The sequence below is a fragment of the Protobothrops mucrosquamatus genome, unplaced genomic scaffold (assembly GCF_001527695.2).
Source record: "Protobothrops mucrosquamatus isolate PMUCROS unplaced genomic scaffold, P.Mucros_1.0 scaffold74, whole genome shotgun sequence".
Lineage (NCBI taxonomy): Eukaryota > Metazoa > Chordata > Lepidosauria > Squamata > Viperidae > Protobothrops > Protobothrops mucrosquamatus.
The window spans coordinates 121,355-139,259 of record NW_015386451.1 but is presented as its reverse complement, the minus strand read 5'-3'; the positions used below and the strand labels follow the sequence as shown (position 1 = coordinate 139,259).

Genomic DNA, 17,905 nt, shown 5'->3' with positions numbered 1-17,905 from the left:
AACATTTTAATGTTTACCTGTTAATTACTGTCCCAGGACGTTCTTCTTCTACAGATAGGTCTAAATGGAGAGCGGAGAATGGCCTGCAGTTTCACTTTCGTGCATCTTCTGGCAGCTCCATCCGCAGCAGGGAGGCCAGCGAGGATCGCTTCCCTGGGGGCTGAGCTGCCTGTCTCTTGGGAGGCTCCGAGCCCTGGTTGTGGGAAGGCAGCAGCTGCTGCTCCCGTGTGCAGGAGGGGCAAACACTGCAGCTGCTGGAGGAAGCAGCCTCGACAAAGGCCTCCTTGGGCCACCTGCTGCTAGGGGCCCCTCTGGCCACCCGCGGCCTCTTCCCGCCAGCAGAGAGGCAGGAGGGGAGCCGGCTGGGACACGCTCAGCTCAGACCGAAAATGCCGCAGGGGGAAAGATGGGGTCATCTTCCTCCTGGCGGCACAGCCCACTGGGGGACGCCCAGCTGCCCTTCCCCAGGATGGCCCTCCGCTAATGCCCCCCCTGGGAAGACGGGCCTCAAGACCCCCAGTGGGGAGGCAGGGAAGGCGTCCTCGAGGGGGCTGGTGGGGGGGGGCGGTCCAGCTAACCCATCAGCCCCTGGGATCCAGCTCCCCCCCCCCGCTCAAGGTGGCTCAAGGGAAGGGGAGCCGCTGAAGGGAGGGCAAGCGGGGCTCCTGCTGCCTTCCAGCTCTGGCCGGGAGGACGCCGCCTCAGCCCAGGCAGCTCTTCTCCGGGGAGGTCGCGGGGGACGAGCCGAGGGGCCCTTCCCCTTGAGGGCTTCTGGGCCTTGGGGGGGGGGCGAGGGGGCAACTTTTACCAACGGCACCTGCGCATACAAGAACCGCGAAGGCGAAACCGGAGGGGCCGCCCTGCCCTCCCTGGCCGTCGTAGAGGAGGCGAAGGCCCGACTGACCCCGCTGCTCCCGCGCTCCTGGCGGCTCCCGAAGCGCAGCGCTTCGCGGGCGGCAGGCAGCGCCGGAGGGCAGCCGCCGCCGCCGCCGCCGCCCCGCCAGAGCCGGCGCCCCTCCTGCATCCCCCCCGGGAGGCCTCGAACTTCTCCCATTGGGCGCAGGGCGGGGCAGCTCCGCCCTCCCCGCCCGCCGCCTCTTTTTTACAACTCATGTGCCGCTTCCCTCCTCACTGTCGGCCGAGGCGCGCTCGGGGCATCCCGGCGCGGCCGCCGCCTGACTTGTTTCCCGCCGCCCGCGCGCCCGGGCCGCCGGCCTTCCCGCGCAGCCCCGGCCTCCCGGTCCCTCCTCCCGGCCGGCCGGCCTCCCGGCCTCCCGCCCTGCCCCGCATGGAGCTGGGCTGGGCGTGCAGCCTCTCGGTGTGGCTGCTCTTCCTGGGCAGCCTGGCGGTGCGGCTCCTGCGCTCGGACCTGTTGCTGAGCCGGCTGCTGCTGCTGCGGGTGGGGCAGCTGGCCGTCCTGCAGGCGCTGGGCCAGGCCGTCCTGCCGCTGCCCCTCAGCGCCGCCCTCACGGGGGCCGCCTGCTTGCTCGTCTCGGCCGGCACCGCCCGGCGGAAGCGGATCCCCGCGGGGGGGAAGGCGGTGGTGGTGACAGGTGAGTCCGGCGGGCGCGAGCCCTCCCCTCGGGCCAAGAGCCGACGGGCAGCGCCGCCTTCGCGGGGGGAGAGCCGCCCGGCGCTCTCTGGTCTGGGGCCGGAGTCGCTCCCGCCGAGCCCGTGGCCCGGAGCCGCGCCGGAGAGAGCTCGGCTGCGCGGGGCGGCTTCGTCTGCTCCCAAGCGGCGGCCCGGCCCGGGCGGGGTCCTGGAGAGCGAAGGGCCCCGGGCCCTCTCCATCCTCCCCGCTCGGGGCCGGCCGCATCAGGACCGAGCCTGCTCTCCGCGCTCTGCGGAACGAGATGCTGGCGCCGGCAAGGCGCGCTCGTTGCCCAGAAACGCGCACTTAACGTCCCGCGGTCCAGAACGGGCCCCTCCGCCGCGGGGGACCGAGCGGGGCGGCGAGAGCAGCTGGGGCGGCAGGCAAAACGCTCCCGGATTCAGCGGCCCGGCGGGGGCTGCCCCGGACGCGGCCCTCCGCCCCGGCTCCCTCCCGGCCGTCCCGAGCCTCCTCCTGGAGGACGGCGGCGGCGACGAGGCCAGAGGTCAGCGTCCCCCCGACGGCCCGGACGCGCGCAGAGGGCCTGGCGGGCGGGCGGGCGGGGGCCGAGGGGGGCTCGCCCCATCAGGTCGGCTCAGGCGCCGGCGGCAGCCGAGAGTTGCCGGTGGAAGCCGGATCCTACGCGGCTCCTTCGGGAAAAGAGGCCAGGCGGGAAGAACGCGGGGCCGAGAGCGGGGAGCGGCGCGCAGCCCTGATGCCGGTTCCATAAGGCCCCGCAAGCCGGCCGGAAGGTCGGAGGAGGCGCAGGGCCCGGGCAGCCACGTGGGCAGATGCCGGCTGGAGGAGCCCCCTGGCAGGCTGAGCCCCAGGGAGTTCAAAGGGGGATCTGGCTATTCAATTAGATGCGAGAAAGGCTGTCTGGGTGGAACCCCCCCTCCCGTGGAGGGGCTGGCTTGCCTCCGCCTGCGAGGACCCACAGCCTTGGATGGAAGGGACCAGGGGGCGCCCAGGGTCAGCCTTGGCTTGGTGCAGCCTTTTTCTCCCTGCCCGCCCGGGGACAGGGCCACTCTTGCCCCTTCTGTGCTCCCTCAGATGAGCCCCTCCTCCAGGAAACCCGTCTGAAAGAGAAAAGGCACCACTTGAGTAAGGACACCTGCTTTCTCCCGAAGAAGGATAGAATCAAGATTACATGAAGTTGTATTGCTTTATAACTTATGGGTAAGATCATACTTGGAATATTGCATCCAGTTCTGGTCACCACAATGAGACTCTAGAAAGAGTACAGAAAAGAGCAACAAAGACGATCAGGGGACTGGAGGCTAAAACATCAGGAACGGTTGCTGGAATTGGGTATGTCTAGTTTGAGGAAGAGAAGGACGAGGGGGGACAGGATAGCAGTGCCCCAATATCTCAGGGGTTGCCACCAAAGAAGAGGGAGTCAAGCTATTCTCCAAAGCACCTGAGGCCAGGACAAGAAGCAACGGATGAAAACTAGTCAAGGAGAGAAGCAACCTAGAATTAAGGAGAAATTTCCTGACAGACAGAACAATTAATCAGTGGAACGACTTGCCTCCAGAAGTTGTGGATGCTCCAACACTGGAGGTTTGTAAGGAGAGATTAGACAACCATTTGTTTGAAATGGTATAGGGTTTCCTGCCTGAGAAGGAGGTTGGACTAGAAGACCTCCAAAGTCCCTTCCAATTCTGTTATTCTGTTATTCTGTGCTATTATTCTGCATTTAGAGTGATAATTTTCTGGTGCAAAAACCTTCAAAAGGAAAATAGGGAATGTTTTTCAAGGCAATGCGCTACCAGCCAGCTGTACGTACAACTCTTCCTGTGCTTTCTGATGGGGTCATTTGGGGGTTTTTGAACTCTTAACTCAGAGCAGTGTATTATTCTGGCAGCCTGTAAGCTTGCTTGGGTTGAAAGCCTTGGGTCAGCAGCCAGTTGGAGCCACAGGGAGCGTCCAAAGGACACTTCTCTGATGCTGCTTGCAGCCGGGTTCAGGAAAGGCTCCGTCCGCTCAAGCCAGATCAGCTCTCGACTGGGAAAGATGCTTGGAGGGGGCCATTTGCTGCTTTCTGCTTTTTATAGCCCGCTCTGGTTTTCCCATGAGAAAAGAGAGTTGAACACTAATTAGACACATCTGGCCTTGTGGTGCATTAGCTGCTTCTGGTTCACTCCGTTGAACAGCTTGTTCCCAGGTCAAAGGACACAGGCTCCAAAAATGCCGAAGTGCTATTGCAGATCTTTTCAGTGATTCTGGCAAGTTCTTTGTCTCCAAGAAGACAAGTTTAGAATAGCTTCTGGCCAACTGGGGGGGGGGGCATTTGCTTGGGGCTGCTCCTCCTGCTGTACTGCTCTAGGTCCTAATGCCTGCCAGTGATTGGAGCGCATTTGGTTTTGATTAAGAATAGAAACCTGCATAACTCAGGCTTGCAACCATTAGCTACTCTCTGCTTAGATCAGATTCTAATGGGGGGGGGATAGATTAGATCCCTTTAGTTAATAAAGAAATGATTGGGGTAGTGTAATCTTTTGTGTGTGCTTTGATCTCTCAATTCTTTCACTCTCATCATTCTCTGGACTGTTTTCTTGGTTGGTGCAGTGGGATACAGGGCTATGACAGTTCCAGAAATTCAGCCAAAGAAATTGGGGTCCTGCTTGAAAAAGAATCAATCAAGTAAGTGGATCCTGGATTTGAAAGGAGTCTCAAAGCTCCTGGGAGCCCTGATGAAAGCCTTCCAGACAGAGGCTGTTAGCCTTGCCTGAGGAGCTCCTCTCCTCTCTGGGCCATTAGTTCCCTGCCAAAGGAAGTTTTTCCCAGGGTTCATGCAGAATCGGCCTTCCTGTAAGTTAGGTGCTACTATTCTCTCTCCATTCTGGAGTGAGAGTGAACAGGTCCTGACCTCTGGCTTTTCAGATACTTCAACAATGTCACATTTAGTCCCCCTCGGTCATATTTCCTTCTCTTTAGAGGGCTTTCCATGTCCCATGAGAGTTTTCATTGCCTTCCTCTGAGTCCTAATTTCTCCAAATCCACTACGTGACTGGAACAGGACTCAAGATGGGGGGTGACCAAAGCAAAATGCAGGTAGTCCTCAAATTATGACTGGTCATTTAAGGACAGTTCAGAGTTGTGACAGGCCCCCTAAAAGAACTTACAACTTGGATGCGAAGGCCGGGCCCCCTGCCCATGGCCGCAAGATCGCATTTTGATGCTTGGCATCCGGCTCACATTTATGGTGGTTTGTGGCATCCCACGGTCATGTGACCATGATTTACGATGGTTTTTGCTGGAAACTGGCTTTTGCTTCTGGCTTCTAGGCAACAGTGGGTTTGCTGAACAACCACAATGTTGGCTTTACAACTGCAGGATTGGGTCAGTAAGATGACTGACCTGATTTTGCACCCTTTTTGACTGTGCTCATTAAGCAAACACCATGGCTGTTAAGCAAACCAGTTTTCACCAAAATCATAAAATGTGGCCACATGATGCAAAGGGCCGTAAATGTGGCCTGGTTGCTGAGTGCCTAAAATTCGGCCAGGTGACCATAGAGGGAACCCAACCATCAGAAATTCTTATCTGGGTGGCAAGCAGCCCCCCAGGAGATCCGCCGTAACCTTGAAGGGTTGCCAAGTGGCTGGTCTTAATCTAGACTGTTTGTACCTCCTTTTTTCTACATGTTCTTGGGGGAATGTCTACAAATAAGTTTTAAATTTCTCCTTCTTTAGCAACTCCCACCTATCTCAGCTTCCTTTCCTGTTATGAGGGGATCCCCCGATTGTTGTCACCTCGCTGGTTTTGAAGCCAAGAAACGTGTTCTGGCTTTTGATTTCCCTTAAAATTAAAACAAAACCCTCCCGTGCTTAAATATTTTTTATTGGTTGGTATCTAGACAAGGGAAGAACCTCTTTGCCTTCCTCACTCTGGGAAGGAGAACATTTGTCAGGCAGACAAGTCAGCATCAAATCTCCTGGGGAGCTTCCACCACAGGAAAAGATGTGAGGTTAAAAAAAACAAACCAAGATTATTTTTTTGGTGAGATTTTAGTCCCTGAAAAACCTGCAAACTCTTAAGCAGCAGATAGTTTGGAGATGCTGGGGAGGGTGACAGGTCCCAAACGTGCTCCAGACGGAAAGGAGAGGCGGTGGGCCTGGGACTCGATCGACGGGGCCTGCCTGGAGCTGGGGGCCCTTCTGTGATGGAGCTGCCTGGGCAACACAGTCCCAAAGAGAAGGATTAGGGTGACATGATGGCTGTCTTCTAATACTTGAGGGGCTGTCACAAAGAGCCCTGTTCTCCAAAGCATCTGAGGGCAGGTTACAAAATTTCTTCTTAGTTAGATCTAGGTTGGTTCTCTCCTCCAAAGTGGCTTGTTAAAACATGTAACTAAAGGTCCGATAGTTGTCTGACTGCTGAGCCGTTTTGCCAGCCTTCCCTTGTTCCAGAGAAGGGGCGTTCCAAGGCGAGTGCAGGAAAAGCAGGAGTGCCTGTGCCATGGACTGAGGATTCAGCCCTCCCAGAAAGCCCTGCCGCCCTTCTGGTGGGCAGGAAGGGAAGGAGGGCCCGGAAGCAACGGATCCTTTCAGCACCAAGGAGAGCTGCAGGGGGAGAGCGTCTTCCAGCAAAGGGAGAGGGCCGAGGCAAAGCCTTTGGGGATCCCTTCTGGGCACCACATTCCCCACGTAGGATCAAGGTCCATTCTTCTTTGGGGTGGGTCTGTTGAGCAGCAGGTGGTGGAGCAGAGAAGGGAGACGGCCCCTCGGCTGAGCTGAGAAGTTCAGTTCCTTAGATGTGGCTCTCACGGGTTCTTTGCCATATGTGGGGCGACCCCCCCCCCACTCCTCCATCTGTGGCCAGGAGTCCAAATCCCCGAGGCTTTCCTCAGGCAACAACTCGGATGCAGCAGACATTTGTCTGGTGGAAATCTTTTCAGCTCCGAGGCTTCCCTACTCAGTCCCTGACCACTAAATCAGTTAAAGCTGAAGGAGAGAAGCCTTTGCAACTTGGCACGTAAAAGGCCTCAGGATTCTGAACCTCAATCAGCAGGAATACTTTGCTAGAATCAAAGGAAGCCAACTTTGGCCTGGTAGGAGAAACTGGTAGAAGAAGAAAAATGCAGCCCCAGATATAAAGCCTTTTCGATCAGGATTTTTGGACATTGATCATCCTTGCAGAAGATTTCCAGCAGGCTCAGGATGGAGCTCCTGGATCTCAGCAGCTTTTGATCCCATCAGTCCTGGCACCCTTCTGGATGGGCTCAGGGGGTGTGGAGTGGGAGGCACTGGGGAACTCAATGTGCCTGTGCCAAAGGTGTTGTGCGGCTGTTTCATCTTTTTCTCCATGACAGTTAAGAAAAAAGATGGACAAAGCTGTGAGGAAAATATGAGAAGTTGCTGTTGGAAAACAACATTGTTTTCCATGCAGAACCATTGTGCGATTTGTGCCTCACTAGAAAATCCTATGGCATACTGTTTTTTTTTTCTGGATACATCGACTGGATTCACAAAATATACTAAATTAAATCCAGGTGAACAAAATACAACTGCTGACTTCACATTCCGGGCCATTCCCAATCAAAGAAACCACACAGTGACATACTGTATTGGCCAAGACAAAGGTTGTGTTTCCACAACATGCTGAGTCAAAAATTACCAGGCACATTTCAGTTGGATCAAGCACACAACTGTTGGATGGAGTCCTCAATGGGCAGAGGGGCCACCGGGGGTCTTCCCAGCCACCCGGAAAGAGACTGAGAGGGATGCTGGAGGCTGTGCAGGCCCTGGCTCTTCAATGGTTCTGATAATGACCTGGAAGAAGGGATGGTGGTTAAATTTGTAAGTGACATGTATAATGTAGAGAAGTGGTGAACAATGGGACAAAATGAGCAAGAAGAAATTTAACTGGATGGAAGGCATCTGGGAAAATCATTAAAAGAAGGAGGGGGGTGGACATTGGCCTGGCAATAGTACATGTGAAAAGATCTGGGTATTCTAGGTAGTCACAAAGAGGACATGGATCAATAGTGTGATGCAACTGCTGGAAAGGCAAAACTATTTTGGGATGCATAAACAGGAGCACTAAGCTCAGTTCAGGGGAAGGCCCTATCCCACGCGGCTGCTTTGAGCAGCCCCCCCTCGGGATTACGGTCCAATTATGGGCACTGCGGTGTAAAACAACAGCGATGAGCGGGTGTCAGGGCAGAGGAGGGCAACAAGGCAGTGGAGGGCCTGGAGGCCAAGTCCCACGAGGGACAATGAAAGGGACTGGATGCATTTGGTTGGAGGAAGAGAAAACGGGGGGGGGGGGGTGTAGGGTAGGTGACAGTCTTTGGATGTCTCAAGGTTGATGCGCAGGAAGGAATGGGCTTGGCCTCTGTTTTTCTGGAGGGCAGGCTTGTGTTTCTGATGGCTGCCTCAGGAAAAGGCCCATTCCCATCACTGGAAGCCTTAAAACAAAGGCTGCGTACCCAGAGGGCTCTTGCGGATTGGCACCGAGCAGCAGGTAGAACTAGCTGACCTCTGATGTGAAGTCTGAAACTGCAGTATAAGCATTATTTTGCATCCTCATTTGTTCCAACAAACTGACAGAACCATTAATATATGCTTATATGTGTACTAGAAATATGGTGCAACATTAAAATTTAACAGAAGAAAAGGTCTAGAATCTTCTATCCCAAGTGAAGTAGTTCCAGAAAGAACAATGGCCAAATTACTTTAAGATCATCTCTTTTTTGTCAGAGAAAGAATGGTCCAGCTCAGATGTTGACAGATAACAAAATGAAATTCAATGGTGAAAAAAAGTAAGGTTCTACATTTAGGCAAGAAAAACCAAATGCACAGGTACAGTATAGGTGGTACCTTGCTCAATAGTAGCAACTGTGAGAGGGATCTCGGAGTCCTAGTGGACAATCATTTAAATATGAGCCAGCCGTGTGCTGCAGCTGCCAAAAAGGCCAACACAGTGCTAGGCTGCATTAACAAAGGGATAGAATCAAGATTACGTGAAGTGTTAATACTACTTTACAATGCCTTGGTAAGGCCACACTTGGAATACTGCATCCAGTTTTGGTCAACACAATGTAAAAAAGATGTTGAGACTCTAGAAAGGGTACAGAGAAAAGCAACAAAGCTGATTAGGGGACTGGAGGCTAAAACATAAGGAACGGTTGCTGGAATTGGGAATGTCTAATCTAATGAAGAGAAGGATGAGGGGTGACATGATAGCAGCGTTTCAGTATCTGAGGGGTTGCCCCAAAGAAGAAGGAGTCAAGCTATTCTCTAAAACACCTGAAGGCAGGACAAGAAACAACGGATAGAAACTGATCAAAGAGAGAAGCAACCTAGAACTAAGGAGAAATTTCCTGACAGAACAATTCACCAGTGGAATAATAATAATAATAATAATAATAATAATAATAATAATAATAATAATAATAATAATAATAATAATAATAATAATAATAATAAAATATATATATATGCAGGGTTCTAAAGCATCTGCCTGCCTAGAAAGACGGCTGCTGGCAGCCGCAGCAGAGAAATCTTCTGGTGTTCCTTCGAAGGCTGCCCTGGGGCTGCTCACTCTCCTCAGAAGCGTCTGGGGCAGCTGGAGGAGCAGCCTTGGGGCCTGGCTAATATCCACCATTTTCTGGGTGGCCTCACATGGTTCCTTCTCCAAGGCCATCGCACTGACCTTCCAGAGAAAAACCAGCTAAAATGCAGAGATGACCCAGGTGGGGTCAGGGATGAGATGGCGTCTGCTGAAGGAGCTGACAGCTGACAAACTGGAAAGAGGCCTTTGTGATAAGGAGAGAATTGAGAGTCTGGGAGAGCCCCAAATGTTTCAGGCGTATCTCACTCCTAGAACGCTCTTACAAATGGAAGATTGTATGAAGGAAAGGGAGAGGCCATCGTCTGCGAAGAGCAGCTCTGAAATCTAGCCAGAGTGGGATCCTGCTAGAAAACAAAGGCACGCATTTAGGCATACATGTCTGATAATATTTGTTGGCTCCCTCATCACTGGCTGCTTTGGGGCAGATTATTGCAAACATCAAAGCACTGCTCTGCCTTTGGTCCTGAGCTCAAGGATGGCCCTGGTTTGGCCAAGGAGAGAAAAGGTCCCCTGGGCCAGTCGGGCTGGTTTTGTGCCCTTTGGGTGGAAATGTCGGGCTGAGGGAGTGGCAGCCGGTGTGCACACAAGACTGCAGCACCCTCTGCTTGGCGGCTGGCAGCTGGCCGACAGCTGTTAATGGTTAATGTTGCCATAAATCTGCTGGAGAAGGAAGTTCTATCACCATACCTATCAGAGGGGAAAAGAACATCCTGTACCTTGCTTGCCCCAGATTGTTTTCATTCCTCCCCCTTTCTCTCCCGCTTGGCGTGAGAAAGTCAAGTCCTCCCCTCCTTGCCCTCCTCTGGAAGGAGTACCCCCCTCCCCGCGCCGCCAGTTTCTCCACTCATGTGAGGCAGCCTTGTCTCTCCTGTGCTGTGGGTTGGAGGCCAAGAGCAGCCGCTTGGAGCCCAGGTGAAAGACAGGCTGTTATCAGTGCTGCAGGTCACAGGCCTGGAGTGGAGTCCCCCCTCCCGGCAAGGGAAGCAGTCTCAGACCTCCCCCCCCCCACTGATACATCGCAGTTTCCAGGGTTTCCTGACCTGAAAATCAGCCACATCTGCTTTCCCCCCTTTCTGAAATGGGGCTGGTTGTAATTTAAGCAAGAAAGTGTGATGGGTGCAGTTTGGGGGCTCTGCCTTTCTCCCCGTGGTGGCTGAATCCCAGAAAGAAGCAACCCTGGACTCCTGGACAGGCTTCTGCATGGCACCATGAAGACACTGGTTGCTGTATGCCACACTCTTGTTTCATGTCAGTACCCCCCTGTATCATACAACTAATTCACGCTTGCACCTTCCAAGCAAGCTGTAATAGCGGTATAACTATAATAGCACCTTGGTTAGACAGGGGTTAACAAATTGAGGCAAATTCCTCGTTCCCTCAGGTTTGGACCGGTACACAAGCCATTCTTAGGCTACACGCCTGGTGAGAAACCTCAGCTCCATGTTTGATCTGCTGCCGTGGTCCATAAAAGCCGCCACGGCTTTGAACGATTTGTGGCAGGCATGGAGGGGAAAGGCGGGCCAAAGCCCAAAGGCACCTGGGGTCAGTGGGGACTGCAAGCCACTCAAGCTCCAGGCACAGGTGAGAGAGGAGCGCAGCCTGGCCGGGCAAGGGGAGTGCAGGGGCCTGAGGCGTGGGGGCTTTGGTCCCAGAAAGTGCCCGTCACCTGCTGGCTGGGCTGGGAGGGAGGCTCCCTCGTCCGCCGGGGCTGAGCACTGCCTCTGCGGCTGCTCTGGAAGACCCTTTAGACACTTGTGGTTTTTAATGCTGATTTTATTTCCTGGCATTATTGTAATGCTTGCTTTCCTTATTTTATATTTTGGTCCTTGACCTTTTGTTTTTAACATTAAGTGTATATTTCTAGGCTGCTCCAGATCTTCTTGAATTTGCCCGAAGGGGTGGGGGTTGCTGTGGTGAAGGCGAGGGCCTCTCCTGCCCTCGTGTGCTCCAATTAACCTCCCTTTTGGGAAGCCTCCCTCTCCCCTGGGCTGCTCCGGTCCTGGCTCAGGGTCCCCCGTGCCCTGGATTGAAAGCAGAAAGTTACTGGCGAGAAGGTTCCTCCTCGGGAGGAGGCAAGTGGAGGAGCATTAGGAAGAGCTGTGGGTGTTGATAATGAAAGTTCGTCGTCTCCTCCTCCTCCTCCTCCTCCTCCTCTTCTTCTTCTTCTAGGCAGCTGATGAGTAGAGTTCACTTAACTGTGCACGGAGATGGCAACTATTTTGTGCTACAACTAGAACTGCTTTCCCGTGAGCCGACTGGTCAAGTGAGGCTTCGTTGGCCTTCCCATCATTTCCATAATCCCGGCTCAGCCCTGTTTGGGAATAGGGCCATCTGGGCGCACGAAGCATCAGGTCCCCTGGTTTGGGGCTGCTATCAGAGTCCATGCCTCCCGTCTCCCCCCACCAGCCGAACGCTGAAGTGGGTCTGGAAAACTCTGGGAGGAGGAAGGAAGGAAGGGCTCTCCCACAGCTGAGCTCCAGGGGCTCTTCCATAATGAGCCTGCGACCTTTGACAGCCCCCCCCCCAGCGCCCTCTCCTCAGCCTGAGTGAAAGTTGGGGGTTCCCTCATTTGTGGACACACAACACAAGGCCAGTCCCCTTGTGATGTCAGCCTGTCTTGGATGTGCTGGTTTTTGAAGATGAAGCCACGGCTCAGCCTCTGCCGGCAACTGTGGGTCCCATCATCTTCCTGGTGCATCTTTCTTAGTGTTAACCGTTTTTTTGATGCTATTATTATTCTGCTTTTTGTTATTAAATTATTTGGCCCAATCAAGGATGGAATCTTGAGGCTGACAAAATGATGGCTTTGGCATCAGTCAGTTCAGAGCTTTTTAATGCTTTGGGGACTCCAAAATAGTTGCAAAAAAATAACTAAATGAAAAATCAAAAAGTTGTCAAAATAGAGAACCTGGTTGATATTGTAAGGTCTCTTGTCATACTCTCACTTCCAAGATTGAGGGGCTCATTTTATTTTTTCTCCCCTCCCCTCCCCTTTCTAGTGTAGTTTACAGCAAGGTTCTTACTGAGGAAAACTCAAATGCAGAGTCCAAACTATTTTGGAAACCTGGGTGATTTCCGAGTTCTGCATGTTCCTCCCACCTCGTGTCCCCCGGGACCCAATGAGCAGATCTCTGGCATTTACTGTACAAGATAAGATAACCTTTATAATACATTATAATACAAATACATTCCGTGGGGGGGAGGGGACCTTGTACCTCACCCAAATTAAGTGTTTTTAAATCTCCATCATTCTCTATAGGAAAGTTAGGTATGTAGTTAATTATATTGAAATTAATTCCTAAGATTTTTATTGTGACTATTCAGTGCATTTAAATGTTGTCTCCATTTGACTTGTAACTAATCTTTGTTTAAAAATTGTGAAAAACCACAAAGATTCTTGGAAGCCTTATGGATAAAGCATAATCATCCCATAATTGATTGATTCCTACCCCCCTCCACATATTCTGGTATGGCCCTCCGTCATGCTTTCATCTTTTCCGTCTTCAAAATAACCATGTAAGGTCATGCCTAGGTGAGGTGGGGCAGGACGTCTTGTCCAGCTCTCCCACCGCTCTTTTTATGCCCCCCAGGATGCGATTCCGGCTTTGGGAAGGCAGCCGCCCAGCACCTGGACAGGCTGGGGCTGACCGTCTATGCCAGCGTGCTGGACCTGAAGAGCTCTGGGGCAGAAGAGCTTCGGCAGACGTGCTCCCCACGGCTGACTCTCCTGCAAATGGACCTCACGAAGGCGGAGGACATTCAGCATGCCCTGCAGTTCATCAAGGCCCAGACCGGAAGGACAGGTAACTGGAGCTCAGCAGCAGCAGCCGCTCAGTGCCCGCCTAGAAGAGGCCGTCCCCATTTGCTCAGAAGTAGGAATCCCTCTTTCCCAAGAGGCTGTTCCCCAGGGACCATCTGACTGAGGGACGAGGATCATAGAGAAGTGGGAAGACCACGGCTGGCCTTGAAATGGCATCCAGTCACTGGCCTCCTATAAATGCTGAAGGAGAGTGCCCCCAACACATTCTCAGAATTTCTTGTGCCCACTGACCTACAGCGACCTTCCTCCCACAATGTGCTGGCTTCCAAGGTCTCCGTCCCTCTTTGCTCTTGGTCACATCTTTTGCTGTCTCCACCCAGACCCTGGCCAGCACCTCCTCCGGGGGGGGGGGGGACTTGAGTGGAGATGTTCTGCAGTCATTTTTGCACTGAGGACAGCTCTTCTGCCATCAGCACAGCCCAGTAGAGGAAGCGATGGGAAAATAGTCACCAGGGCCACTGTTGGGGATTAATAGTTTTCATGAGGCAGACTCCATGTTTTGCTTAACACCCCCCCTCCACCTCCTCCTTTCGTGCCCTCTCAGGGCGCAGTGAGCATTTCCATACTTCCCTGTTTTGTTTCAACGGGCAGGTCTCTGGGGCCTCGTGAATAACGCTGGGTTCAATGACACCATTGCCAATGCAGAACTGACACCGCTGCTCCACTTCCGCACCTGCATGGAGGTGAACTTCTTTGGGCCCTTGGAGCTGACCAAAGGACTGCTGCCCCTGCTCCGCTCATCCCGTGGCAGGATCGTCACAGTCAGCAGCCCGGCTGGTAAGGGGCCCCTTCAGAAAACAGGGCTTGCTCAGGCTGAGCCCACAGGGAGGGTGTTGGGCCTACGGACAGAGTGGCCGCGCGACCACCTGGAAATTTAGTTTTCTGGTTCCGTTTCTTTAGCAGATCCTTCTGAGGGCTTTATCTGCAACTTTATTTGCTAGAAATATGTGTCGTTCCCCCCCCCACCATTCTGGGACTACAACAGGTTGCCACAGAAACTTGTTTGTCCAGAGACTAATCAGTAACAGGTGATCCTTCTTTGGCCCGTTAACAGATCAACCCAGCCTTGCTTTACCTAGCACAATATCTGGTTTGGTGCATTGTGTGAACCAAGGTCCTTGTGGCAAGCATTGCGCTCCATGCAGTTAAAATTGCTGGCCGTTTCCGCCTGATCCATTCAGAAGGTGCTCACCAGTAATAGTGACCCATGGAGATCTCTGGGGAGGAGGCATTGCTGCTGGGGGCCTTGAAGCCTTCAATAGGGCCGATGATAGGCACTGCAAGGTTTATTTGTGTTCCCCCAGGCAATATGCCCTACCCCTGCCTGGCCAGCTACGGTACCTCCAAAGCGGCTCTCAGCCTTCTGATGGACACCTTCCACTGTGAGCTTGCACCCTGGGGAATCAGAGTGAGCGTGATTTTTCCAGGGTACTTCAAAACAGGTAAGGCTGAAAATACTTGGCTAATGCTGTGCTATCATCATCATCATCCTAGCCATTGTCTGTCCACTGCAGGATGAAGGCCTCTTCCGTAAGTTTCCAACCAATACAGTCCTGGGCTTTCCTTTGCCAACTGGGCCCGCCATACTGGCTGATGTCGTCTCTCCATCTTGTTTTAGGTCTCTTTTGTAGACGCCTTTTATCAAGTGGGATCCTTTCTAGGACTGCCTTGGTCCACCTGCCGTTGGTCCCTGCTATGTGACCAGCCCATTTCCATTCTTTTACTCTCTTGATGCTGTCGCATACTTTCATTTGTCCTCTGATCTATGTGCAGGTCTTTCTATCTTGTCTTGTAACGCTGAGCATGTCTCTTTCCATGGCTCTTTGTGCCACTCCTAGCTTTTGTATCGATTGTGAGGTTAGTGCCCATGTTTCACTGGCGTACGTTAGAGTAGGTAGCACAGACTGATTGAAAACTTTTCTCTTCAGGTTGAGGGGGAGATTGTTCTTGAAAATTACGCTTAGTTTCCAAATGCCTGCCAACCACATTTAACAATTGTCTTTATTTCATCATCTTTCACTGAGATCTGTTGGCCAAGCTATACAGGATGTAGTGGTCTATTATGTCTAGGTCTTCTCCAGATATATATTTTTCTTTGGTGAATTTATTAAACATAACCTGGCTCTTTTTCAGGTTTATTTTTAAGCCAAATGGTTCTCCTGCTTTGTGCAGCTCTTGTATGTGTCTTTGTAGCTCTTCTGGGTCTTGTGAGACGAGAACGACATCATCTGCAAACCTTAAAGTGATTTAAATAGGCACCATTGATTTTTATTCCATCTTTTGCCCAGTTTGCAAAATACTTCTTCAAGGCAGGCTGAGAAAAGAATAGGTGATGCTATTGTATCACCCCGTTCTATGTTGATTTCCACTTTAAGATTAAGGCAAATTAATGTTAGCCGTGCTATGTATTAATATGCACATTTGCCCCAAATACAGAAACTCGACACACACTTGTCCTTCCAGTAAGATCTCTGCTGCTTTCCAGTAAGATTTTTCATTGTGGCCTTCTGAGCTCAGTAATTTCCCTGGAAAATAAATGCCTCAGGAACTGGTCTAAGCCAGCCCAGATCATGCCGAGGGATCCTGATCAGCGGACATTTGTCTGCATGTTGCATGACTTGGCTACTCCTTCCAAGGGAGGCTCATCTGGGCTCTTTCTGTGTGTGTCTTTGCTTCCCTTCTCAAGTGGGTATTCCAGAATGCCTACACAGAGCTTGAACAGGAGACGGGGGATCCTCCTTTGTGCAGCAAGGACTCCGAATGTCTAAATCAGGGGTCCCCAACCCTCGGTCCGTGGACCGGCATTGGTCCGTGGCATGCCAGCAACCGGGCACACAGGATGCAGGCAGCATGTGAAACCACGCCCCCTCTGGTCTGCGGAAAAACTGCTCCCCACGGAAATGGTCCCTGGTGCCCCCAAAGCCGGGAGCTGCTGGTCTAAATGATAGTGAGAATGCTGCCTGCTGCACAGAGCAAAGGGAGCAGGCAAGCATTCCTCTGCTATCATTTAAAAATGTAAACCGAAATTCTTGGAAGACCAAGCTTTACATTAGCAACTGTCCCCGTTTTACAGACACGAGCCTTTTCCAGTGCCTTACGAGAGTAAGCTCTCCACCTCTCTCCTTTTCCCCGATTTACAACAGGTGACAGCTGTAACCCCGAGTACTGGAAGGAAAAGAAGGAGCAGCTCCTTTCAGCATTACCTGCTGACCTTCTGGAAGCTTACGGAGAGGACTATCTTGAGGAAATCAACAGGCAATTTTTGAGCTTCATGAAGATGGCTGTGGAGGACCTAAGCTGTGTGGTGGACAGCATCACCGACGGCCTCCTGTCCACCAAACCACGGCTAAAATACTATCCCGGGAGAGGCCTGTGGCTCATGTACTTCATCCACCATTACCTCCCTCACACCGTCCGGGACCTTTTCCTGAAAGCCTTTTTTATCAATCCAAAGCTGCCCCAGGGATTGTGTCCCCAGGCCTGCCACCCACCCAAGGCGTTGTGAGAGCTGCTTGGGTTCTTCTGTTGCGCCATCGCCAGAGAAACTCTGGAGAATGTTTCCTTGGAAGGTTCCTCTTTTTATTCCACCCGTATCCAGCTAGTTAGAAGAGGAATTTTTTCCTATAGAAAAAAGGCCAGGGCAATTTTTTTTCAGTTCTGAGGGACAAATCCTGGGTTTGCCTCCCACAGTGACTTTCCTTGGGGGGATGGGAAGTGCATCTGCCCTGGTCCTCTATGCGAGGCCTGAGAGGCCTGGAGGTGGACAGAAGCAGCATCCTTGCTAAACAAAGTTTATTTGGACTTTCTCTCCCCCCCCCCCCAATGTGCCAAAGGAGAGGTCAGAAACTGCTGCTAGCCAAAACAAAGAGCTTCTGAGCACTCTAGTCTACCGTATACCTCCTTAAAGGTTGCCTCAGGCGAACTAAGCTACCTTCTCTTGCCACTTGCTGGACAGGGGCTGACCTCCAACACGTGGCCTTGGGCTTCTTGATGAGCCAACCTGCCTCTGTTGCTTGGGCCAGTCCTCCTCCTCCGCTGCAGCCCTCATCGCTGTGCAGGGACAGCATCCATGTGACCTCACCGGTGAGCCAACGGCCTGCCATTTATTATTTTTTCAAAAGGAGCACAATTGTATTGTTACTTAAATAAAAAAATATTTCATTATTTGATTGGATATTGTGTTTGACTGGGAACCATCATGGTTTTAAGGAGGAGCTCAGCTCTCCCCCCAGCACCAGGCAGGACCTTCTCCCAGCTACAGAGCTGTACTGTTGGGTTCAGGCCAGGAGCTCCTGGCTCCAACCCCCCTTAGAAAGACTCTGCGGCCAGAGAAGCGGTGGCTGCCCCCCCCCCCCAGAACCAGGCAGCTCCCTTTCACGCTCAGAGGGCGGCCCCCTGCAAAGGAGAGCAGGACAACCGTGGGGTGAACCATTTAGGGCTCCTCAATGAAAAGTTCCTTAGCGCTGGCCTTTGCTTGTTCTGGTAATGGACATCTGGCACGTGGCTATCACTTGCAACACACTTCTTCAGCTTTTCTTATTTGCTATGCTGTTGCTGGAGCTCTATTCCATGACACAGCAGAGCAAATTTAAGAAGTTTTCATTTTTTCCATAGGTCAAACCATTTCAGTTCAACTGGGAAATACCAAGAGTTGGAAGGGACCTTGGAGGCCTTCCGGTCCAACCCCTGCCCAAACAGGAGACCCCCCTCCCCCATACCATTCCAGACAAACGGTTGTCCAACCTCTTCCTGAAAGCCTCCAGTGATGGAGCAGTTAGTAAGTTAGCGAGCAGAGCTAGTAAGGGTTACGTTCAGTATAAATCGCTTTACGTTGAAAGCCAAGCCATCTGGCCCCCCCAGAGCAAACAAACCTTACTGGGGTTTCTTAAACCCCATCAGCAATTTCCCTCCGC

The 17,905-nt window shown here is 52.5% G+C and overlaps 1 protein-coding gene across 1 annotated transcript; it reads left to right on the top strand.

Moving 5' to 3' along the window:
• Nucleotides 1–1,288: 1,288 nt before the first annotated feature.
• Nucleotides 1,289–16,497, top strand: HSD11B2 (hydroxysteroid 11-beta dehydrogenase 2). Its single transcript, XM_015812169.1, has 5 exons — nt 1,289–1,553; nt 12,763–12,975; nt 13,584–13,769; nt 14,297–14,434; nt 16,136–16,497. Exons 1-5 carry the CDS (start codon nt 1,289–1,291, stop codon nt 16,495–16,497), a joined length of 1,164 nt encoding a protein of 387 aa, XP_015667655.1.
• Nucleotides 16,498–17,905: the final 1,408 nt, after the last annotated feature.